General features: G+C 40.4%; 2 protein-coding genes and 1 long non-coding RNA gene across 7 annotated transcripts; all 3 read left to right on the top strand.

Annotated features, from left to right (window-relative positions):
- Window positions 1-10,562: 10,562 nt before the first annotated feature.
- Window positions 10,563-15,851, top strand: LOC4351726 (protein SUPPRESSOR OF GENE SILENCING 3 homolog). Of its 3 annotated transcripts, none has more exons than XM_015765303.3 (6): window positions 10,563-10,691; window positions 11,449-12,515; window positions 13,716-14,004; window positions 14,326-14,570; window positions 14,843-15,000; window positions 15,152-15,851. In XM_015765303.3, exons 1-6 carry the CDS (start codon window positions 10,622-10,624, stop codon window positions 15,369-15,371), a joined length of 2,049 nt encoding a protein of 682 aa, XP_015620789.1. In that variant the 5' UTR covers window positions 10,563-10,621; the 3' UTR covers window positions 15,372-15,851. The 3 variants fall into 3 exon arrangements, with proteins under 3 accessions (XP_015620789.1, XP_066162512.1, XP_025877793.1); XM_066306415.1 differs by having other exon boundaries at window positions 10,563-10,743; XM_026022008.2 differs by having other exon boundaries at window positions 10,563-10,777.
- Window positions 15,852-16,370: 519 nt separating this feature from the next.
- On the top strand, window positions 16,371-18,414 carry LOC136354828 (uncharacterized). Of its 3 annotated transcripts, XR_010738663.1 has the most exons (7): window positions 16,371-16,687; window positions 16,796-16,885; window positions 16,955-16,998; window positions 17,160-17,311; window positions 17,417-17,499; window positions 17,622-18,050; window positions 18,126-18,414. It is a non-coding gene; the product is annotated as an uncharacterized lncRNA (long non-coding RNA). The 3 variants fall into 3 exon arrangements; XR_010738661.1 differs by lacking the exon at window positions 16,955-16,998; XR_010738662.1 differs by lacking the exon at window positions 16,955-16,998 and having other exon boundaries at window positions 17,145-17,311.
- A 1,698-nt stretch (window positions 18,415-20,112) lies between these two features.
- LOC4351724 (protein SUPPRESSOR OF GENE SILENCING 3 homolog) lies at window positions 20,113-25,806 on the top strand. The gene is made up of 6 exons (NM_001423358.1): window positions 20,113-20,249; window positions 21,530-22,368; window positions 23,029-23,326; window positions 24,537-24,781; window positions 24,992-25,149; window positions 25,303-25,806. The coding sequence occupies exons 1-6, from the start codon at window positions 20,189-20,191 to the stop codon at window positions 25,529-25,531; spliced, it is 1,830 nt and encodes a 609-aa protein (NP_001410287.1). The 5' UTR covers window positions 20,113-20,188; the 3' UTR covers window positions 25,532-25,806.

Raw genomic sequence — 25,806 nt, 5'->3', positions numbered from 1 at the left:
GGTTCGGATCGGACGGGTGCGGCTGTATTCATAATCGTACAGGTCAGCTTTGTTTTTTTTTCCTTTTTTATTAACCATTTTTTTAAAAAAAGTTTTTTTTTAAAGAAAAACGGTATAAATGTAGGCGCCCACAGCGCGTGCACACTCACCTCTATAAACGCACACATTGACAAGTTAACATGGAGTCTCGCTATCAGCGGTATGTCGCCTACCCTGAAAGAAAATTATCCATAAATACGAGCACTCGTGTCAAATCTAGAATTTAAACTCGGATAAGCTGGTTCCACCACAAAGAACTTAACAAGTTGAACTATGCTCACTTCGAACAAAAATGTAGATATATTGCTAAGCCGAAAATATTAGTGGAGCCTTGAGTACTCATAATTTGAATTTATCATAGAAAATCGTAATAAAATGGCACTTGCCACTTTTGTCTAGCTGAGTTTCATCATTGTCAATGGTTAATATGTTCATTCCCTAAACCTATGGTACCAAAGCATTGAAACCGCACCCTTTTTTACTCTCTCTACTCTCTCTATTAGTGGATGGATGCCTGACGAGTAGTCGGGGTGGTTCCAAAGTTGGGTAAATCTCGTTGTTTCTCCTCAGCCCCCACCCCCACCCTCCCACCCCCACCCTCCCACCACCCAACCTATCAGAGAGGTGCTGGCATCCACCATCTTTGTCCTAGTAGCGACTGGTAGTTGTCGGGCTGTTCTCTGACATCCGACGATCGACCCGTGGCTTCTTGGTGCACCAATGCCATTTGAAGCTTAGGGAACAACATATCTGCAACAAAGGTGAGGCATGTGGTGGAGGTGTTGCCGGTTGATCGATCCTCTCTGACAAGTTCTCTACAACTACGATGTTTCCTCCATGATCTTTGTCATCGATTCTTCAATGTGTGGTTTTGTTCTTCTATCATGGTAAGATTGTCGCAACCTTCCTTCTTGGAGGCCCTTGCTAGGTTTGCATCCAGGCTACATCAACTACAACCACCCTTGCTTTCTCGATTGTCATCGTTGGTTGAATCACACATGTTACCAGAGCAAAGGAAGAACTACCTCGCCTTCCACACAACAACAAGACAGAATCGGTCACTCTCATATTCTTGAATTCTCCGCTTTCCCACTTATAGTTGGCCAGTGCTAAGCTGGGTTGGCCCGAGCACGGCCATACTGTAGCCAGCCCAAGCACGGCACACGCATTTTGCCCGTGTCATGCTTGGGCCAACAACTCCACCTATAGACCGGCATGGCACGACATGACCCAACTGGCCCATCTATTTTTCCTTACAAATTTCATAATGTTCCCTATTTTTCCATTTTTATCATATATTACTCATATTTTTCCTTATTTTTCCTCCTTTTTACTAAATTTTCCCCATACTTTCCCTACTTTCTCCATTTTTTTCCTTCTATGTTCTTTTATTTCGCTTTTTCTACTAATGGGTCGTAATAGTAGTCATGCCTGTCTGACATGGTGCGGGTCCTCATTGCGTCGTGGCCTTTGCCTGCCATCAGGCCCTTGCTGTGTTGGGCTAGGCCACCTGTTTGGCCTACTATACTCCCTCTCATACAATCTTCTTCGTGCCTCTGGCAATGGATTCTTAACAGGTAGCTGAAGTTCAAATGTGTGCCAACAACGCCACAACATCCACATCCTAGAGGCCCATAAAGGTTTGTGAATTGGCTTCTCGTGCTATTCTCCGGTGGTGCTGTCGGTGTGTTCATCAAGTTGGCCAAAATAGAGAGAAGTAGACCCGAAGACCTGATGTAGGATCGAGATGTCGACTAGAGGGGGGTGAATAGGCGATTTAAAATTAAATGACACCTAATCAAAACTAACCTAATTTGCTAGGCTCGGTGAGGGACAAGTCTAACTAAGCAATTAAGTTATGTTTTGCAATCCTAGGGTGAAAGTGGCTCAAGTATATCACTAGGAAAGTAAAACACTTCCTAAGTCTAGTTTAGCAATCCTAGGGTGATAAGATCTCTAGTATATCTCTAGGAATGTAAATTGCACAAATGTAAATGCAACAAGTAAATGAGACAAGGAGACAAGAGATTTTTCACCGAGGTTCAGAAACTCGCCGGTTTCCTACTCCCCGTTGAGGTGAGCCCAACTCCACCGCTCAACCACGAAGCCACCGCACGCCCCCTTCGTCAAGGGGTGGGCAAGGCGGGAGCCGGCCCACAGAGAGGACTACCCAAGCCTCGATCACTCGGGGTAGTTCTTCCTTCACTCCGAAGGTGGTGAACTCCAAACCACTCACAAACCGGCACCGGGCCTCCTCCATAATCTTCTCGGAGAGGTCACCGGGCAACTCCTCCACAAGCCGTCTAGGAGGCGGCAACCTCCAAGAGTAACAAGCGATGACGCGGCTCGGAGATGATCAAGTGCCACACTAGCTCTACAATGGAAGCAATGCACTTGACTCTTGGCTAGAACAACCTTGAAACACACTAAGTGGATGAACATAAAGCTCAAGTGGGTGTATGAGAAATGCAAGGGGTGTATACAATTGAATTGGGTGCCAAGAGAGACCCCTTGCTGCTGGTGGGGGAGTATTTATACTCCCACCCACCAAAACTAGCCGTTGAGGACGAAATCCCCCAACTCAGTGCTCTGCCGGTCTGACCGGAGGTGTGTGGCCGGTCAGACTGTGCTACTCTACACCAGCTAGTTTTCTAGCCATTGTAGCCCTGTCAATGGGTCCTACTGCCCTGGTCGGTCAGACTGACATGGGGTGGCCGGTCAGACCGGCCTAGGCTCGGTCAGACCGCCACCAGCTCGGTCTGACCGACCTCGGCTCCGGCGGCTCGGGATCGGCCACCCCAGAGCATGCCATCCTGGCCAAATGGCCGGCCGGTCAGACCGGCCAACACCTGCCAGTCAGACCGACTATGAGGCAATGGTCAGACCGGCCGTGACCCTGCGGTCAGACCGGCTGCATCGTGTAACATCCTCAAATTTTAAACAAAAATCTGACTGCATCATGCTGGCTTTTGATTACTTTTGTGTGCTTCAAGATTTTATTTGATTTTTAATTGGTTCAAGTGTTACTTCCTTAGAGCCCTACTAATTTACCCTAATTATTCCCTTTACTCTAAATCTTAGTGAATTTGAGCAAATTCTTTCAAATTTCAAACTAAAGATTATTTTCTTAGCTTACCCTAATATTAGTGAGGATTTTCTTTACTCCAAACCCTAGTGAAACCCTTCCAAATTCATAGATTAAATTCATTCTTTTCTAGGGAAATATTCAAAAATTCCTGAAAACACTGTTCATTGTACTCAAAGTGTTCGACAAAATGCCAAGCCCAGCTAGAGCAGCCCAACCTTTACCCAAACTTGTGCAAAGTCCAGAATTGATCCTTAGGGACCACACCCCACTCAAAAACCGTGGTTTTCTTTGCTTCTTCCTCCCCTTCACGCGCACCGCCCAGGCATCCGACTTAGCCGCACGCCGTGTCGCCGCGCGTCGGCTTTGAGGCCGCCCGCGCGTGCCCGACCGCCTTGGCGCGCCGTCGCCCGTCCGACGCCTTCAGACCGCTGTCGCCGCACCAATCTTGACGACGACAAAGCCGGGACAACCTCCGCCGCAAGGAATCGCCGCTCGACGTCGTGCGTTCCCGTCCAAAGCCGCCGCCGAGTGCGATTTAGCTTCTACCCGGGGTGAATCGCGCCAATTCTTGCCGCACGGTTAGATTGAAGATAAACGGTGGTTTCCCCTCTCACAATTCAAACCATTCATCCCCGAGCCGGCCGTTTTCACCCTCGCTGCCGCCGCGCGTCGCGCCCGGATTGGCACCAACATGTCGACAGCCGATTTCACTCGCGGTCAAGTCAATCTTTCACCGGTAAGTATTCGAACGTGGCCTCCCACCACTCAAATCGATCTTGCCCGCCCTCTCACAGCCCCTGCCGCCCCAGCCATATCCAAAGATCGAGCTCATCCATGGCGATGACGGTGTCCGAGCTCATCCGCTCCTCCTAGCCCTATAAATAGGACCCCAATCCCTTCCTTGTCCATCATCAATCATCAACAATCAAAGACCTACAACCCCGAAGCTCTGCTTCACCAATCCATCCCATCAACCACCATCGCCCGTCGGTCGAACACCTTGTGCGTGATCGACTCCACACCCCTCCATCCATCCTCCGCCCTAAATATCCCTTATAACACCTTATATCAACCATGTTCTAGTATACTAAGCCCTAACCGAAGCCCTGCGCCGAGTTTTACCTCGCCACACCAAGCCGACCACCGCCGCCCCCGCGCTGCTCTGTTCTTCGCCGCCGAGAAGTTTTTTCGGCCGCAATTCTTCATCTCGGCATATCTCGGTGAGCTCTTACGTTTTAACCATCTATGTACTCCCTAGATTCCATTTTAGCAATCCTTTTGCACTATCATACCATCCTCTGGGCTGCCGACGTGAGCACGGCCGCCGCCAATGGAGGCGCGCTTGTCGGCAAGTATTTTCCGCGCCTTGCCAAAGGTCGGCAAGCTATCGGAATCCATCCAGGCACTCCATAGATGCTCTAGAACCCCTCCCCTAGCCATGTTTAACTCACATCACCTCGATCACCATCACGGCCTAACCGTGCCACCGCCGCCCTAGCCGCTAGGCCATCCACACAACAAATTAACCCCTCCGCCGCCGCTCGCCGTCGCCGGAGAACCCTAGTTCCCTCCCCTCCTCGGCCGCAACCCCTTTCCCCCTCCATCGCCGCCGCAATCGTCAACCCTAGCGCCGCCGGCCGATTTTGGGGAACGGCCGGAGGTAGGTAGAAGAAGAGAAGAGAGAGAGACTGACAGGTGGGACCCACACACAGTGCCATTTCACATTTAATTGATTTTCAAACTTTAGAAGTCCATATCTTTTAAAACATAGATCCAATTCCACTGAAACTTGGACCAATATTCTTCTAAAATCATTCTCTATCTATTGAGCCCCTTTTTGCTATTTTTGTATTTTATTTTATTTTCTCCATTTTTCTTATCTTTGGATTTTATTTGAATTCCTTTTGAATTTGAATTTTATGTCTAACCCTAGGTCTTGAGGATTCTTCTGACTCAATAGATAATATCAATCAACCTCAGGACATCGAGCAAGGCAAGTTACCATATACCTTTGATCATTTAAGCCTATATTTTACAAATTATTTATTTATAGCCTTTTATTCTATATTCTATTTTACATGCATAATTCAATCATAGAAACCCAGATAATTTAGTATTGCTTACTTTGCTTACAATCTGGTTAAAATATCTTATACTTAGGTTGGGACAGTACGTAAGATTTGGTTGATTTCCGGGTGGCTAGTACTGTCTCGATCGATATAAGTTTTACCAGGTACTTATGTCGAACGAACGGGTACGACCGCAGTTTCTAGAATGAGGACAGACCTAGTTATTATGTTAATTAGCAATATGGCACCTCTGTATAGTGGTTCTTATTTTTAAGTCCTCGCGCAGGAGGCTACTATAGCTGCGAAGGGCAACTTTTAACCATTACCATGTACAGGTAAATGGTTTGTGATACTCGAGTATAAACTATATGGTATATTTCTAAACCCTGATCGAGATGACGTGGTGTCATACGATCAGTTCCCCTTAAATACCTCGGGAACGCCAGAACTCCTCTTGCTGCTGTTAACATTACGTTCAGAGCATATGAGGATATAAGTTTATGGAACAGGTGCCACAATTGTTAATAACTTAATACTGGGCCATGACTAAAGCCGATGATTATTAGCAAGTCGTGGACTGCGGGTAAAGCGTACATCTGCTGCAGTAGAATATATTTGAAACTATTCGAATAGTCGTACTCATGGAGTTGAGTACCGGGACTCATATGGTACCCTGGTTAGAAATTTAAAGTCTACGTATTTACAAATTTTTGCTATAATTCTTCCAGATTGTTTATTACTGCTTTTTGCAAAGAACCCTACTATATGCTAATGCATAACATATTTCCATGATAACTTGCTGAGTATTGTGAATACTCATTCTTGCTCTCATAACCCCTTTTTCAGATTTGGGTCAAGAGGATGACCCCTTTGACTATTACTACGATGACCCCGATAATTTAGAGAGTCCCTAAAGGTTATACCTCCCTAGTCAGAATGTATAGAAACTTCCGCTGTGTATTAATTGTGAATTAATTAAGTTAGGTAAGTACCTATTATTGTAAAACCCTTAGTATTGTAAAACTTTAACATATGCAATGAAAAACCAGTTATATTGTATGTATCAATATTTACTGATCCAGAGATTGATACATTAATCGTAGTCGGATCCAAGTATTTAGTTTCGGGCTCCGACACATCGGCCGGTTAGACCGGCACTTGGGCCGCGGTCAGACCGGCCCTGGTCACCCAGACCAGTGACAGCAAATGATGAACAATGAAATTTAGCACAAGTCTAAATGCAAACATGACCTAGTGTGGAAATTAAAATCATCTCTTTGCTAGGTCATTATCCCTCTTAATAGTACGGCGAAGCTAAAAACAAACTAGCAAATTTGATCGCCCTTCACCTCGATCAATTTAAAACTAAATCACTAGTTTTACCGTCTTCTTTTCTTCGCTTCACGCCATCAATTTTAATCCATCGGTTGTCATCCATGCGCACACACATAATGTGAACCTAACTCAAAATTTATAGCACAAAGACAACGGTTAGTCCACAATTAGTGTTTGTCATTAATTACCAAAATTAACAACGGGGGCCTAGATGCTTCACCTGATTTCTTTTTAAATTACTTCCGAGCCCTTCTATGCAGTCTTTTTACTCAAAGTGCAACTTTGCCCATTCTTCAGGGGCTTTCTCTATCTAGCTGTACTCCCAGATAGCTTGGACAAAACAAAATTATAGAGGCATCTACTTTGGATTTGTTTAAAACGGGGCATTGAAACATAACGTATTTGGTCATGTTTTCTTAGGTTTTTCTGGTGCTAACACTACAATCAAATCAATTTTCTGCAATTCAATGTGTTGTTTTTTCCCCAAGGTGAAAAAGAGTTTAGGGGAAGAAATGATGAGTACATTGCAAGGAGAAAGCTTACGGGGCAACCTCATACCTTCTCATCTTGGCAGTGAGATTGCTCCTAAAGTGGGGAAGAATATGAAGAGGAGGGAAGAAGGGGGGGGGGGGGGTTGGACAACTTATTGATCAAAATATGATTAAGACAATATATTAAGTGGCGAGCTAAAGTCCCAACGTTGATGAAATGACTCCCTAACCAACTTCTAGAAATTTTAATGAAAAACTGCCCCGTGAATAGTAAGAGCTACCCAACCATTTCTCTCTCACCGCATTAATTTGTTACCTTTTTCTGAAATATAATAATACAAGGTGCATGTCAAAGATTTGTTTATTTGAGCAATTAATCTTTTCTCTTTAGTGAGGTACTCCAGTATATAAATTTTGACTAAGCAATTTCAACTCATCAGATGAGTTGCTTCAAGTATTGCTTTGTGGTATATGCTATTTTCCAAGAAATAGAATGGTGGATAAATATGTGCTTCCAAGCTTCTAAACGGTATTTTTTTTAGAAAAAAATTTCTATATATGAATTGCTTAGAACATTGTTTTATATCCATTTTAAACCCTTTTTATATTTAATAAATTGATTGTACCATCAAATAATTATAATAATTATAAAAACAATTGAGCTATTCAGACAATCAGCTATTCAACACAAGAATGGAGGGATTCAGACTATTGACAATCAAAACTCTTTATTATAATATGGAATGGAGGGAGTAAAGTAATTAAAGAATGGCTTAAAATTTCAATAGATATTTTTTGGAGGAAACTTTCCATATCAATGATAGAATACAGAACTCTCACTTGAAGTTTATCAAACATTCACAGGAATTTAATTTGTAAACTTTCTACAATATAATCTTCCATATAATGAACCTACTATCTATAGAATAGACTTTTCGTAGGGAATTAAAAACTTTCATAAAGAAAGTACAACTTTCTCTAGATATATCAAAATTGCTAAATAGGCCCATTTACATAGGCATGCTTGATCAAACAACAAGAAACATTTTTTTTTATTATGAGACCGAAAACTGGTTTAGGGCATGTTTAAAGATAGACGTTTCTTAGTTATTTAGAGATTGTTATCATGAGACAATAAATATCTAACAATTAATGCACAAAACTAATTTCTATTATCTCTTTCTTTTTCCATCTTGATAAGTATAGTTTTCTTTTATGAACACTAAGAGTCCATGGTAAGCCGCTGCTAAGTCTTGATATCGATGTTTCTTTCTTTTTTTTTCTTTATATTTATGTCATCTAGCTTAGTATCTTGTTAAGGGTGAGTTTAAATATACCATTTTCTAATTTCTACTCTCTCGTTTTTCACGCGCACACTTCTCGAACGGTCAATGGTACATTTGTTTATAAAATTTTTCTATAGACAAGTTTCTCAAAAAAACAAATTCAAGTTTTTAAGTTAATACTTAATTAATAATACTACTCCATTTTACTACTAGCGTGGATATTAGTTTTCAACCCACAACAAAGAACACAGTCCATTTGGCTACTATTAATGAATCTATCACAAAGTATTCGTAGACAACAGCATGCGCCAATTAGCTTTTCCCTATAAGGGCTCCTCCACATCATCATGTAGGCATTGTAGGTGTCAATTTGGTACTTGTTCTGCTTTAAACTCCATCGCTAAAGCAAATGCAAAAGACTCTTTTCCCTTTATCCCGCACAAGTGTGAAGTCAAGGGTGGCTCAGCTCAACGCTACTAGGAACGTGAAAGGTTCGTTACTAGTACTATAATATGGAATGGAGAGAGTAAACTAATTAAATAATGGTCGAAATAAAACTTTCTATAAGAATGATATAATACAAAATTCTCACTTGAAGTTTATCAAACGTTCGCAGGAATTTCATAAACTTTCTACAATATAATCTTCCATATAACGAACTTACTAGCTATATAATAGACTTTTTGTAGGGAATTAGAAACTTTCATATAGAAAGCAAAACTTTCTTTAGATAAACCAAAATTGCTAAATAGGCCCACTTACATAGGCATGCTTAATCAAACAACAAGAATTTTTTTATTATTTAACCAAAAACTTGTTTAGGGCATGTTTAAAGATAGACATATCTTAGTAGTTATTTAGAGACTATTATCTTGAGACTATAGATATCTAAAAATTAATGCACAAAACTAATTTTTAATTATCATTTTGTTTTCCCATTTTCATAAGCATAGTTTCCTTTTATAAACACTAAGAGTCCGTGGTAAGCCGTTTCTCAGATATCAATACATAATTATTGATATCGATGTTTCTTTCTCTTTTTTCTGTTTTTATGTAATCTAACTTACAATCTCATTTTTCGCTTATGCTTATACTTACAAGCCAAAATTTGAATTTTCAACCTTAAATTTGGAGTTGATTTTGGGGTCCTTTTATCGTAATTTATTTTCCAACCTTTACTTTTAGATCGCTAAGAACACATATATAAAAGTTGTATTCACAAATTATTTTTTATTTGCAAATATGCCTTGAATAAGCCAAACCATGGAGCCATTAGTATCTTTGTTAAGGGTGAGTTCGAATGTACCATTTTCTAACTTATACTCTACTTTTTTTTTACAAATTTTCTATAAAAAAGTTTCTTTACATCCATATTAATATGTTTCAATTCTTTTATTAATACTATTTGATTAATCATGCGTTCATCCACCACTCCATTTTACTAACTGCGTGGATATTAGTTTTCGACCCACAATAACGAATACAGTCCATTTGGCTGCTATTAACGAATCTATCAAGTATTTGAAGACAACAGCATGCGCCAATTAGCTTTTCCCTACAAGGACGACTCCACATCATCATGTAGGTATTGTAGGTGTCAATTTGGTACCTTGTTCTGCTTTAAACTCCATCACTAGGCTGCCCCATCACTAAAGCAAATGCAAAACACTCTCTTTTCCCTTTAAGAGCCCCTTTCAATTAAAGGATTTATATAGAAATTTCTCATAGGATTGAAATCCTATAGAAAATTTTCCTATTTGACCCTTTGATTCAAATGATAGAAACTTTCCAAATCCTATGAAATTCCTATGGAACGACACATTGTATGTGGATTTTGGAGGAAATTTAGCAAGAGCTTCAACCTCTTGGAAAATTTCCTTTAAGTCTATATCTCTCTCATCCGATTCCTATGTTTTTCCTGCGCTCCAATCAAACAACAATTCCTATGTTTTTTCTGTGTTTTACAATCCTCTGTTTTACACTTCAATTCCTGTCAAAATCCTATGTTTTTCTTATTCTTTTATTTTTTCAACCCTGCGATTCAAAGGGACCTTCAACCTGCACAAGTGTGAAGTCGAGGGTGACTCAGCTCAACTCTACTAGTAGGAAGTAGGAATGCGAAGGGTTCGTTTCGTTTCCACACCACCATTGGTCAAGTCAAGCTGCGCGTCCAATCCCACAACTCACTGACGCGTGGGCCCGGGTCGTCCTCACTACTACTACTGTGCAGTGCAGCCAGCACTAGTGCTCTCCTGCTCTCCTCTGCTTCTCTTCTCCTCTCCTCTCCTCACCGGGAGAGTGGAGACCCTCGAGATGCCCGGCGGTCGCCGCGGCGGCGGCGGGCGTCCTGGCTCCGGCAGCAGCAGCAACGGCGGAGGCTCCGGTGAGCACCCCTCCCCCGCGCGCTCGCGCCGGCGGCGCCACCCTCTCCGCCGGTAGGATTCAGGGCGGTGGCCTCGTCGTAGGCATGTGCGTGTATATGTTTTTTTTTTATTATTCCCGTAGATTTTGTGCTGTGCATGGCCTGCTCCGATCCCCAGTTTCCTGGGCCTCTTTGATGAGACTATGGTTTACTGCATTGCATTCTGCTCCGTCAGTAGGAAGTACTACCTCCGTCCGATAATAATTGCATTTCTACCATTCAAACTTTGTCCCATAAAAAATGTATTTACTATAAGATGAGACCCAACAAATGGAATTTGTACCCCAACTTTCCTTTTAATTAATTTGTAGTAGTAGTAAACACTATCCGGGGAAAAAAAGAAAGTGGCAAAGCTTTTGCCCTTCCTTCAGAGAAAAAAATATATTATTATTATTTTTTTATTAGATATATAAAATCGATCAGGTTAGATTCATCTTGGATCTCATATTTTGCTAGGAGGTATGGTAAGAAATTTTAGTATTTTTTCACACTTTGATAAATATATCGCGGTACTTACTTAATCATTAGTAGCAAACCTTGAGGTTGGAGACTGTATGATGCTAAGTATGTGAGTTATGACTTGATAATAAGTATGCTAAGTAGCAAACATGAGAAGTTGGTTGCATGTTCCACAGTACATTTTTTAGTTGTTCCTTTGTCGTACATTGACACACATAGGAAAATATCATATTACTTTATCTAACTGTTTTTGATGTAGGGTATAGTTGGGTTGAGAAGAAGTCGAAGAAATCGGAGAAATCAGTTGGAAAGGGACAATGCGCACCATGTACTTCTTCAAATGCTGCACCTAAACCTGCTATGGCGTGGCAAGCACGGAGTGGCAATGGATCTTTACACCCTCCTGGAAATGGTCGGGTTCAACATTCTGATCATAGGCCTGCTGCCAGAGGCAGTCCTAGGTCACTGCCACAAAATAAGCATACAGAAACAAAATTGCAAGCACCGTGTCCAGTTGTGACTGCACCTCTTGCAAATGGTTTGCAGTGGGTACCCAAGTCTCGCTCATCTGGTTCTGAGAGCAATATGGATGATGCTCCTACATCAGGTTCTGACCCTGAAATGGACAATGGTGCAACACACCCAGTTGTGACTGCAACTCTTGCAAATGGCTTGCAGTGGGTGCCCAGGTCTCGCTCATCTGACTCTCAAAGCAACAAGGATGATGCTCCTACAGCTAGTTCTGACCCTGAAACGGACAATGTTGCACCACACCCAGTTGTAAGTGCACCTGTTGCAAATGGCTTGCAGTGGGTACCCAGATCTCACTCATCTGGCTCTGAAATGGACAATGGTGAGGATTATGATTCATATGACGATGATTCTGATGATGATATGGTTGATGATACCAGTGGTGACTTTGATTCTAAGGCATCTGAGAAAAATTTTGAGACTCGAAAAAGGCACAAGCTGTTGAAAAGCATTTTTGAACTTCTGGAGAAGTTAAGTGTTGAACAGATAAATGAAAAGACTAGGCAATGGCATTGTCCAGCATGCAAAAATGTACGTGGTGGAGTTACCTGGTACAAAGGGTTACAGCCTTTGATGAATCATGCTAGAACAAAGGGTTCTAAGAGGGTTAAGCTTCACAGAGAATTGGCTGCATTACTGGAAGAGGAGCTGTATCGTACGGGAATTTCAATGGCATCATCTGGCGAGTTCTTTGGAATCTGGAAAGGATTGCGAGAAAACACTGATCGTCCTATAGTATGGCCCCCAGTGGTTATTATTATGAACACTCGATTGGAACAAGATAAGGATGGCAAGGTGGTGTTTTCTATTTCTTGCTCGAGCTAAAAAATATTTTGCTTTTCTATATCATTTTCTGTTGCATTGTATCTGGAAGTTTTTTGTTGTCCAATTGTAAGTCATGTTGTTTATTTACTGACTATGGTGTTGTATTAGGTCGCAATATTTATTTCTTCGAATGTTATTGAATTTTGAGTAAATTTCATAAACCCCACCTGTTATGGTCCAAGTTACACAAAACCATAGGGATTTTGACACGTGGCACATAACCCCGATGGTCATAAAGTTTCACAAAACCACACTATTAGCCATTTTGACATACTCCTATATCAAATATTTTAAAAGTGGATGTAACATTTATATGATGGATAGAATCCTCATAAATTTGAGATATGATTGTAAAACTCAAAAGTGTTGTAGATCAAAATCAAAATGATCAATAGTGTGGTTTTGTGAAACTTTAGGACCATAATTCCTGTGGTTATATGCCACATGCCAAAATCTCTATGGTTTTGTGCAACTTGTACCATAATAGGTGGGGTTTTATGAAATTTACTCTTGAATTTTAGTTATGGGTAATGCACATGGATTCTACTAAACCTAAATTGTACACATAACTTTATGGCTGTCCACTATTCTTTCTGTAATATCTGATCTAATCAGTTGTACTCAATGTGTAGCAAAATTAAAGAAATAAGACTGATTTGTTTTCATATGGTTCTATTGATTTTTTTTTATCTATTACTACGTATCATTAAATAAAATGTAAATGCATCCTTCAGGAGCAGTTAAGATGGCAAATGTGATGGTTTCCATTACTTAAATATCAGATAGCTGTCATATGCATTGCAATATCGATCCATGGACACGGTTTATCTCCATTACCAGTTTATTTTGTTTATCATTCTTATGTTAGTTATTATTTTATGTGCCAGCAAACATTTTTCTTTGTGTTGAAGGTTTAAAATATTTACAATATTCAAATAACATAAAACTGCAAGAAAACATATTGTAGTTATTCTTTATTATGTTTTGCTTGCATTCATACTCCACTGCAAAGAAACATAAATATGGCTACTAATTAGGATTGTCTAGGCATACTTGGCCCAACCAGTTGAAGGTCATTGTACAAAAACATCCATTTGATCTATCTTTTAAGCTGTATGAAGCTAAGATTTACTTCATTCTAATTTATATTTCTCCCTTGACTTGTTCCAGTGGAAAGGTATGGGAAACAAAGAGCTCCTTAGTTATTTCAGTAAATATCACGTGAAGGAAGCATGCCATGCTTATGGCCCAGATGGGCACAGTGGCATGAGTGCGCTAATATTTGAAGGATCTGCCGTGGCCTATAAGGAGGCAGAACGGTTGCATAATCACTTTGTTGATCAAAGAACAGACAAGTATGCGTGGTTGAATCATAGGATCGTCATACCTGGTGGGAAAAGGCAACTGTATGGTTTCTTAGCTGAAAAAGAAGACCTGGAGGCGTTCAATAGACATCATGGTATAATGTTTAACTTCTTTTCATATATAATGCTCTGAACTCTGTGCAATTGTATGTGTTTGTTGTCTTTTGTTATAAGCATTTAAAATGGAAACATGATCCATACATGTTCGCATGTTTGAAAGGTGAACATTATAAAATATCATTTTGGAACCTTTTATTGTACATGAGAGTTGGAGTATTGTCAGAACGAAATGCATCACCTGTATGACTGTGTATTCATCTAATTTCCTGGTTTTCCTGACAGATTAGCTTTGCTGTTGCATGTCAATTTCAACATAAATTCAGACTATTTTTTTTTAAATTTTGTATGATTTTCAGGAAAAGACTATTTGAAATACGAGATGAAATCTTATAACGAGATGGTGGTTACCCAATTGAAGCAGATGAGTGAAGACAACCAACAACTGAATTATGTGAAGAATGAGATGGTTAAGACAGAGCGACATTCTAAAGAAGTAGAAGAAGCCTTGGGTGTTGAGACCCAGAAACTTCAGGGAGCAATTGAAGATAATATTATTTTGAAGAGAAAAACCAAGGAGATGCTCTCAGAGTGCGTGGAACAGGTATTGATTGCTTAATAGTTACCCTGGTGTACATATTTTCTGCTACCACATGTATGATCTGCAACCAGAAGTAACATAACTATAAAAATCTGCTTGGACACTGCCTCCTAAAATCTTAATACAAAGATATGCATCGCTCTTACGTATTCCTGAAAAAAATCTGCTTGGACAGGCAGTCTTCTGCAATTAAAACGTTTGCCATAGAATCCCTTTTGCTTTGTCTCATGTTAACCTTGTTTTGATTTTGTCTCCTTTCCTCACCTTCTATGCAGATGGAGTTTAATGCGAAATTTTATCATGAACAAATTGAAAGACTTCGCAAGGACACCGAGGAGAAAGAGAATGAGTTTGAGAGGTTGCTGCAGGAGGAGCTAGCAAGAGCTATAGAGTGTGATGTTGACTCTGAAACTACAGAAAATTGCAAGCTAAGGTGTGACCAATACGTGGTTGGGACTTGGGAGCAGTTGAAAATTTGATAGTACTTCTGATTATTCTTCTATTGATCAAATATAGATATGGTGTCTCTGTGAATGGAAATGCTCCACTCCGATATATCACTAATCCAAAAATATTTTGTGCAGGGAGGAACAGATACAAAGAATCATAGATTGCCAGGTGAAGGATGCGGAGGAGTTTGATGCTGAACAAGATGAATTGATCAAAACACACGAAGAGAAGAAGGCGAACGTCAAGATGGAGTATATGGCAAAGGATGTTGAGCTCGAGGAGGAGCTTTATGCCGCTCTCACAAGTCTGATGGAGAAACACAAGCCGGACATCTTCCAACCGTCCAGCCCTTGAAGAGCTGCAGGCTTGCAGCTCACCATATATATGCCCTGCTCACAATAATCTCAAGAGGTCCCTCTCCCAAATGAACTTCAATTTACATGCCGATAAATTGCTTGAAATGCTCAGAAACTCTCCCGAGTGGCGTCTCTGGGCAATTGTGTTGCACCCCCAATTTGGTGTTTTGATCTGCAATTTTTATGCATCTGCAAAGGTCAATTTGATTGAGTTGACAAGAATACCTGTTGCTCAACTCAAAGATGATGTGCTATTCTTGTCAAACATATAACTCTACACGGTTTTGATTTCACTTGCAAGTTTGTGAAAATAAAAGTAAAACAGATGGTTTTACTTTGCAAGTAAAAGAATTTCGGAACTGCCAAGTCCGTCCCTAATATTTCTAGAGATTCAGAAACATCACATGTTTTTGGGTTACTGCAAGCATGGTTTGAAGTTTGGACTTCATTTTGGAATGAAAAATCTGTTCGATTGTCATGTATGGAAGCACATGCTACCGTGTCATGATCAGATGAAATAGGATGTCGTATGCCGTATGTGTATGGTGCAGCAGTGAATTGTCCATCTCAACTCTTTCGAACTTGTAAAATCACATCTGTTGAAAGAATTTAAAACGCACAAATTAATCGATCAATTCGACGACATCTACAATTCTGCACACCTAAAGATGACTTAACATGCATGTGAATTGTTTGAACTTCGAATTTCGGGCAAGAATTTGGGGTATCACAATTCACAACATGTCGCTATGCAATACCCAAATCTTGAACATTACACTACTAGAATATATAATATTAACAAGGACTAAATAACGAGGACAATAAATTCCTAGTCGTTAATCATATTTTGGAGCAGTTTCGGTAGAAAATTGGGACGTGATGTGTAACCGACGACCACAGCTTACCTCCCGTCGTTAGTTTTCGTTCTTTGTCATCGTTAATAGCAGTTTTGATTTGCCTATCACCGTTTTATAGTAAGTTGAATAAAATTTTATTCGTGTACTCCCGATCCGATAATCTCGCCCCCCATCTTCTTGTATTCCCCTCGCTCCTGCTGCCGCTCACCTCGGCCGCCGGCGTGATGCTACTGGCGCAACCATCGGATCCCTGCGCACGAGCTCCGGCCTGTCGCTCCCACCACCCGTGACCTCCATTGCTGCCAACGTTGGCCGTGCGCTCTCACCACCACCATCTCCAGATCCTTGCCGAAGTGCTCCCGCCACCACAACCCCAACGGCGGTGGTTCTTCCCCAAGTTCTCACCGGGCACACGAGGGAGGAAGGAGGCTTGATTTGGTGCCCCCACCCCCCTTTGGTAGAATCTCCTTCTCTTGGCACAAGAAGTTTCTATCAGTTATATGTCCTCCCCTTCTGCGCTAATCCAAACTGAGATCGTTCCCTGCTGGTTTCTCCTCCAAATCAGCAAAAATCAGGAGGTTGAGAGCTGATTAGTGATTGCTCGCTGGAGGTGCTGCCTGGGGGCTACATCGAGCAAAAGGGTCACAACAGGAAGGTAATACTATCAAATTTGCCAGGTAGTTCATACGTGCTGATTATTATTAAGGTTTATTTGCATGTCTAGTTGTCTACTGTGCTGCTTCTCCCTATCACACAATGTTTGATATGGTACGTTCCACCAAATTCTTGTGCTTGTGATAGCTCTGCCACTTTCATGAGTAATTGAGGATTACAAGCAATTAATTCTATTTTGTAGGTAAGCATACTTCAGTTGCTAGCTTTAATCAAGGAAGAAATTCATAACTGTGTATCAGTGTGCATGACTACAGGTAACCGGGTAACTGGGAATGAATTGATGCCATCAGTTAAGCAGGCTCAATGTTTGATGTGAAATTCAGGGACAGCTTCACTCTTCGTGGTCCTATAATCTTTATCAGGATTGGAATTTTGGAACTTAACTATAGGATTAATCATTGTGTTGGTAAATGTGTCGCCGTGTATTAAATTTCTCTTTCAGTTTTTAGATCAAGAATTCGCTCTTTGATCAACTGTTACTGAATTATAATACAATTGGGCATATGTGTAGGAACTTTGCAACGTTTATGTGTTGATAATTATGCTGCCCCCATTCATGACCTCATCCCTAGTCCCCCATGAAGACTCTACCAGGTGCTTTCTTAACTAAATAATGTAACATGATTAAGAGTTCTCCTCAACTGACTGCCTGGCATGATTTTATCAGAAACTAATGGATTTTTGTTATAAGCTATTGCACTGTTTATCTTCTGCAGGAACAAAATTCAGGATGATGCCTCCTGGTCCGAACAGTTTAGGGAAAACTCAATAGAGCCAGAGGATCTACACAAGCCTTCTATTCATTGTTTTAAATTGCCATCAGTTTCATCAAACATAATTCTATCTAATTTGTGCTCTGTATTGCTTGAGTTAATTAATGAATTATCATCCAAAGCATAACTTGTAGTGAACTTATTTGCTACAAAGTGTTATATTGTTCCATTTAGCTATTGAAGTTAAATTGTTCTTATTTATATATTGCAGTCGAATATTGTTTAAGAAATAAATACTAAGTTTGCAAAACTTATCAATTGATAATTCTAGACTGTAACTGTACTAAAGTATTTTGCTTCTCAGTATCCTTCTTTTTATATTTAGGTAACTGAACTAACATATATTAGGTTATCAGAACAACATCACTGGAGGTAAATTTTGCTCTCAAATAAGTTATATATTACATGCCAAATATAATGTATATTAACTAGTATAATCCTTGCCAGTGGTAGGATTTATGATGAAATGGATGAGGAAGGTGCAGTCGAAGACATATTGAAGGGTTGTTTCTCTATATAATGATTAGCGGTTCTATCCATAAGACCTCCAGATCGAAGAATATTTTTTTGTCATATGTAACATTGAAGCTCGGGTGTCCCAGTTAGATTAGGTATCACAATGTATCCCTGAATATTTTATTACAATCGATTCAAGAATGATATCATTATTCTTGTACTGATTGTTTTGAAATATTGCTATGTTGTGCAATAATATATGAGATTGTTAACTCCAAAATGTGCACTTGCAATTATTTCCAAGGGAGTAATGGATCTTATTGTGAATTAATAATGGTGTTAATGATGTATCCTGAAATTTCCTAATATTAGTAAATATGAACTTAGATGTGGTCGTCAATATATTAAGAACCATAACCAGTCCCAGTCATTAATACATTTACAAGCACAAAATGTTACGGTCGTTAATGTATTAACAACCGCACATAACCATGGTCGTTAATGTATTAACAATTGCACATAACCATGGTCGTTAATAAAGTAACGATGACATATTGTTCCTGTCGTTAATGAAATAACGATGGGAAAAATTACGTGGTCGTTAATACTATTAACGATGGAGCCTTCAATGACTAGAACTTTGTAGTCGTTAATGACCACATTTGGACCTTTAACGACCACATTTCCCATCGCTAATAATCGTTTCTCTAGTAGTGTTAATCGCCATTGATGCATGGGTAATTGCCCTACCAATCTCGCATTCATGATTTTCACATGTCTCAAACGTGAAGAGAACCTATCATGCATAAACTCTTACTGTCACTACATAAATATCAAATCAGGGTGTGTTTAGTTCCTGAAAAAAGTTGGAAGTTTGAAGAAAGTTGAGAGTTTGGAAAAAAAGTTAGAAGTTTGGCTGTATTTAGATCCAAAGTTTGGATCTAAACTTCAGTCTTTTTCCATCATATCAACCTGTCATACACACACAACTTTTCAGTCACATCATCACCAATTTCAACTAAAATCCAAACTTTGCGCTGAACTAAATACAACCTTTATGTGTGTGGGAAAGTTTTTGATGTGATATGATGTGATGGAAAGTTAGGAATAGGGGGAAAACTAAACACGGCTTCAGTGCCCTCACATTTCATGTGAATGGATCAAAGAGGGTACTAGCGAAGTACTATAATAAAATACTACCTCCGTCCCATTTTAAGTGCGGCCATGGTTTTTCGCGCCGAACTTTGGCCATCCGTCTTATTTGAAAAGTTTTTGAAAAAATTTAAAAACTTGAGCCACAAGTAAAGTACTATTCATGTTTTATTATCTCGTAATAACAAAAATACTAATTATAAAATTTTTTCAAACAGTTAAAATGAAACACAGGGAGTAGATCGATAAAATCAAATCACTTGCTTAGTCATGACAAATTGATTGCTCACGATTCAGCTTCTTTCATAAATAATGAAACCTTTGTACTTCGGCAACTTTTAAAGATTCTTCATAAAACAGCAGCAACACGAACCAGACTTCTCATGTCTTCATTCAATTCAACACCAACAACTAGACAAAGCTTAAAGGTCCCCTGACAAAGTGCCAACTCTAAGAGTCCCCATCCATCACTCACAGTGACATGTGGGCCCAGCTCCTCACGTTGACCGCAGTTGACTCGTTGACAGCCTCCCGGGCCCCACCAGACAGCGCGAGGTGCGCCTCCTCTTTAAAGCCTTCGTAAACGAGGAAGGCGAAAAGCGGGGGGGGGGGGGGGGGGGGGGGGGCAACGCAATGCACCACGGTGACCAAACTTACCTTAACTGAAACATGGGGCCCACCAGTGTGGACCCCACTCGTCAGCTACCCGGGGTAAGCGGGGTGGATCGGGTGAGGACCAAACGAGCATTCCGTGCGGCCACCCACCCGGTGCGGTTACCGGCGCCCCCCCCTCCATAAAAAACCAACCAAGGCCACAGGCGCGGGTCCGCTTCGGCTTCTCTCTCTCTCTCTCTCTCTCTCCTCGAAAACCCCAACACACACAACGCGAACCCCACTCCGCGATGGCGTCCGCCGGCGATCGCCGCGGCGGCGGGGGGCCTCCCGGCTCCGGCGACGACTCCGGTGAGGCCCCGCTCCCGTCCCTCTCCCTTGTCCCGGTGGTCGGATGGCCGATCCCCGCAATGTCGGCGGCGGATGCTGCTCGTTCGCGCGTAGGGTTTATGGGGGTGGTTGGGTTGGGTTGGGTTTCCCCGGGGATCGGTGCGTGGTTGGCGTGCGGGGTTTTTGTTTTCGTGGGGGTTTCGAGATGATGTGTGTTGCGGGGGGGTGGCCGCAGCGATGCGGGGGGATTTGGGTGCGCTGCGCGGGTGGATTGTTCGAGGTGATTGGTTCTTTCATTTTTTTTTTGGGTCGATTGGGGTGTGTACTGTGTAGGGGGTTTAGTGCCGTGGTGCTTTGTGTGGTTGCGGATTCGGTGGTCTCGTCCATGTGGTTGGTTCATCTGAAGGCGATGGGTTTTGGTTTGATTTGGTTAGTTTGATCCTTCTGTCTTTTTAGAGCTTCAGAGTTTGGTGTTGTTGGGTATTTTTGGGTTCCTTTCGGTGAGGATTTGTGTTCACTTTCTATTTGAAAAAAAGAGAGAGATATATACGTATTCACCTTATGGAGCATTCAGTTGTAATAGGTGGGTTTTTATTTGATTTTGCGGCTGGTTCATTGTGCTAAATTTGTGTTGTTGAAATAGGATGCCGTATGTGATTATTGTAAGATCATTGATTATTGAAATAGGATGTATGTGATTATTGTATGTTTTGAATGTTCGCCTAGCTTGCTAGATCGATAATTATGCCCACATGCTTATTGTAAGTTTGTAGCTATGTTAATTTTGCTTCCCTGCGCTCTTAGGTTTATGGTGTGACCTCCTTAATTTGTGATTGATCTATGCATGTGTGTGTTTAGGTCTTTACTACTGATAAAATTCAAAACTCTTAGAACTTTGCAAATACTACTTCATGCTGAATGATTGCTCTACTCAGTCTGGTCAGAATTAATTTACATTTTGTATAGAACTGTTGATATTTATCTCTATGAATATTTTGATTGGACATAACATTACGAAATATATAATGCAATCCTAAGGTAGTGTTTACAATTGCATTTGGAGACCTTTTGATATCTAGTACATATTTGTGACTGGAGAGAGTGTTCAGTGTTCTGTATTGGAACCTTTTATTGCTTTCATCATACATAAGAGCATTTCATAATTATTAATCACTGGCCTTCATCAGTTTTGGTGTGTGTCAAGGAGCTGCACTCGTGAATCTGTGCGTGCATGTGCATCTGCCTTATAATCACGTGAAAATAACATGTTATACTAATTTATGTAAATGCCTTGTATCCAGGGGGTGGTTGGGAGACTGTTGAGAAGAGGGTAAAGAAACCAGCGCAACAAGTTGGGAAGGGGCAATGGGGACAATGGAATTCTCCAAATGCTGCACCTGCACCTACTGCACCACGGAGTGGCTCTGGAGCTTTTCATCATTCTGGAAACACTTTGGTTCGACATTCTGATCGTAGGCCAGCAAGAGGCACTCCTAGGCCACCACCACAAAACAGGTCTATAGAGGCAGAACTGCAAGCACCGCACGGAGTTGTGACTGCACCTCTGGCAAATGGTTGGCAGTGGGGAGCCAGGTCTTGCCCACCTGGTACTGAAAGCAAGGAGGGTGGTCTTCCTTTGTCTGGTTGTGATCCTGAAACAGACAATGCTGAAGGTTATGACACATCGGACGATGATAATGATGATGATATGAGTGACGATTTGAGTGATGACTATGATTCTGATGCAAGTGAGAAAAGTTTTGAGACTCGGAAAAATCACAAGTTGTTCAAAGGTTTCTTCGAAGTCCTGGAGGCGTTAAGTGTAGAACAGTTAAATGAACCAACTAGGCAATGGCATTGCCCAGCATGCAAAAATGGACCTGGTGCAATTGACTGGTACAAAGGGCTACAACCTTTGATGACTCATGCCAAAACAAAGGGTTCTATAAAGGTCAAGCGTCACAGAGAATTGGCTAGTTTATTGGAAGAAGAGCTATCTCGCAGGGGAACTTCAGTGGTACCATCTGGCGAACAATTTAGGAAATGGAAAGGATTGCGGGAAAGCACTGATCGTGAGATTGTTTGGCCACCAATGGTGGTTGTTATGAACACTGTATTGGAACAAGATGAGGATGATAAGGTAACATTTTCATTTGATTGCTGTTGAGTTTCAGTATAGATCTGACCAGTTTTTCTGCCTGACTTATATCTTTATGAGCATAACTTTTACTCTTATCTTCTATTCATCATTCTGCAATTACAGGTCTTGTCTGCCACATTAAATTTGTAGTAAATATACATATTTTTGGCTATTTTCTTGCTTATTTTTTTGTATCTCGTAAGAACATTGAGTTGATTCTACTGATTTGTTTACCTATTAGTATCAAAAGCAATGCACATTCCTCAGGAGCAGTTACTATATGTTGACTTTTGTTACTCAAATATTATATATTTTTTCTTATGCACTTTGATATAAATTGATTAGCAAGATTTATCCTCTTCATCACACATTTTGGTTGAATTTATTATGTTTTGTTCCAGCAGATATTTGTTTTCTCAAGTGTTAAAACTTAAAAAAAAAAGACTTCAAAATTCACTCTCTGTTGTGATTTTCTTGCATTTATACTTCATTGTGAAAGAATAAAAATATGCTGAGCAGTCAGGGTTATCTAGGCGTTGTTCATTAAAATGTATTTCTTATTTTCTTTATTATTGTGAAAGAATATCTGCTTGATCTATTAAATGTGTCTGCTTTTATGTTTTTATTGCATTCTAATATCTCCTCTTTGTCTCAATCTAGTGGAAAGGTATGGGGAACCAAGAGCTAATTGATTATTTCAGTGAATATGCTGCAAGCAAAGCACGCCATGCCTATGGTCCAAATGGGCACCGTGGCATGAGTGTGCTAATCTTTGACAGCTCGGCTGTGGGCTATATGGAAGCAGAACGTTTGCATGATCACTTTGTTCGTCAAAGAACAGACAGGAATACATGGAACAGTGCTCACAAGGTTACATTCTTACCTGGTGGGAAAAGGCAGCTGTATGGTTTCTTAGCTACAAAAGATGACATGGAGACATTCAATAGACATTGCCACGGTAAGCCATTTAACTATGGTCCAATACCTGTACATTAAATTAATTAACGCTGTGTTTTTGGTGCAATTGTCATTCATCTGATAAATAACTGGCTTTCATTACTTTTATCTCCTGAATTCTTTCTGACGCCGATTATTATTGGTCACCTCTATGAAGTGCTCATGCCAAATACTAGCTTGCATTTTTATGATATGCTGCATATTCCTGTTCTTCATCTTCATTGGAATGTGATCACAATTGATATTATTTACCGCAATATGTTTCTACTAATGCTTCACAACAATTCATACCTTCATTTCATTTTTATTACGTAGCATGTTATTATAGTGTACTCAATGCTCATCAGCTGGGTAGCTTTCTGGTAGTTTATCTCTACTACTTGAAAGCATGAATGTCTAATCTCATTCCATTCAAAATGATATTTCCCTTCTGATTGTAAGAAGAAAAATTCTATACTCAAGGACAATATGCAAGGGTAACTTACCTCTTCGGGGACAGCAAAGGATTAGATCTGTGCTTCTATATTAATAAACCTTCAGTTATCTATTTTCTCCTAGAACATGGAATCCTATGATTTATGCTAGGTATAGATTCATCATCATTGGGTTCAGCAAGAGTAATGTAGCCCATTAATAAAAAAGAACTGTTAATGCAAAAATTTAAATGATGCTGATGGACCCTAATATTTTATTACCTTTGTGCAATACGGATAGGAGGCATGTGCTTGTCTTTTGTCTTGTATCCTTTACCTAGTTTCGTTTTGTTGTTTTTTTCTAAATAAAATACACCATTTTTAAAGTAAGAAAGATACTCTAGTTTGCAGATTTCTTTCTTTTATAAGAACAATTAATTCCTGAGCATTGCATTTGGGTTACATTCAACCCTCTACACTTCGATAGTTTTATTTCTTCATACGCATTACAACCTGTCAATCTGTCATTCATCATAGCCTCTCTGCATGTCAGTTTGACTTCATATTTGCTATCCTGTTGATAGTAAAATAGAAGGGGAAGTGGTGCCTGCCTGTTTGTAATAAACAGGTCCTGGCCTCCCAAGTATTTTCACAACAAATGCACCACCCATGTGACTGTTTATGTATCAATTGAACATGGCCATCAGTAATCTTGATTTTCTTAGCTTGGCTATCTTATGATTGTTTTATTGTAACATTAATGCAAACCCCTCTTTTATACCTATTGCAAATTTTCAGGAAAATCCCGTTTGAAATATGAGATGAGATCTTATAATGAGATGGTGGTTACCCAAATGAAGCAGATGAGCGAAGACAACCAGCAACTGAATTACCTGAAGAACAAAATGGTTAAGAAAGAGCAGCACTCTAAATTAGTAGAGGATACATTGAGTGTTGTTACCCAGAAACTTAGGGAGACAATGGAAGAGAATACTATTGTACGAAATAAAGCCAAAGAAAAGCACTTGGAGTATGAGAAAGAGGTAACAATTGCTTAATTGGTTACCCTAATGAATATATTTTTTGGTAACATTTGTATGAGCAGCAACCAGAACTGTCATATACTTAGTTTACATATCAGAAATATTCCGAGAGAACAGATTTCTGCATTTGAAACTTGCCAATTTGCCATTGTCTTGTACCCTTGTTTTGATTTTTGTTCCCTTTTCACCTTGTGGTTTTATACTTCGCAGATGAAGTACCAGGAGGAATTTTTCCATGATCAAATCGAAAAAATTCACAAGGCCACAGAGGAGAAAGAAATCAAGTTTGAGAAGTTGCTGCAAGAGGAGCGAGCAAAGGCTAGACAAAGTGATGTTGACTCTGGAAGTACTGAAGATCGCAGGCAAAGGTGAACAACTAGTTTAATGTTTTTTTGTGTGATGTCAGTTAAAATTACGATCCTTAGATCACTCTTCTAGGAGCAACAAATTTGAAATTTCCATTTGGAATGGAAATGCTCCGCATCAATATATAACCTAGTCGACATTGTTTCATTGTGCAGGAAGGAAAAGATTCAGAACTTCATAGACTGCCAGGTGAAGGATGTTGAGGAATTTGAAGCCGAACGAGACAAACTGATCAAATTGCATGAAGAGAAGAAGGTGAAGCTCAAGAAGGAGTACCTGGCGAAGGAATTTGAGCTTGAGAAGGAGCTGGACACAGCCCTCACTTCCCTGATGGATAAACACAAGCCGGACATCTTCAAATCCTCCACCTCGCCTTCGACATGAAGAACTGCGGCTTACCATACATTTCCTGCTCATCTACAATAGCTAAGACTCCCATTTCCTAAGTACCCGTAAAACTTCTAGCGATGCGAAAGCATCATTCTGTTTGGGTGGATGCATGCCTTTGGAAGGAAACCTGAACCAGTTCCGTATTATATGGAGTACTATCAGTTTATGGTTGCTGATGAACTGATGACTGTGCGCTGCGCTTTTACAGCAAGCGTGGAAATCGAATATATATCTAGTTTATCTCATCATTCTGCTCTGCGTTGCATCAA

This window comes from Oryza sativa, chromosome 12 (assembly GCF_034140825.1).
Source record: "Oryza sativa Japonica Group chromosome 12, ASM3414082v1".
Classification (NCBI taxonomy): Eukaryota; Viridiplantae; Streptophyta; class Magnoliopsida; order Poales; family Poaceae; genus Oryza; species Oryza sativa.
This window is presented reverse-complemented; position numbering and strand designations above follow the sequence as displayed.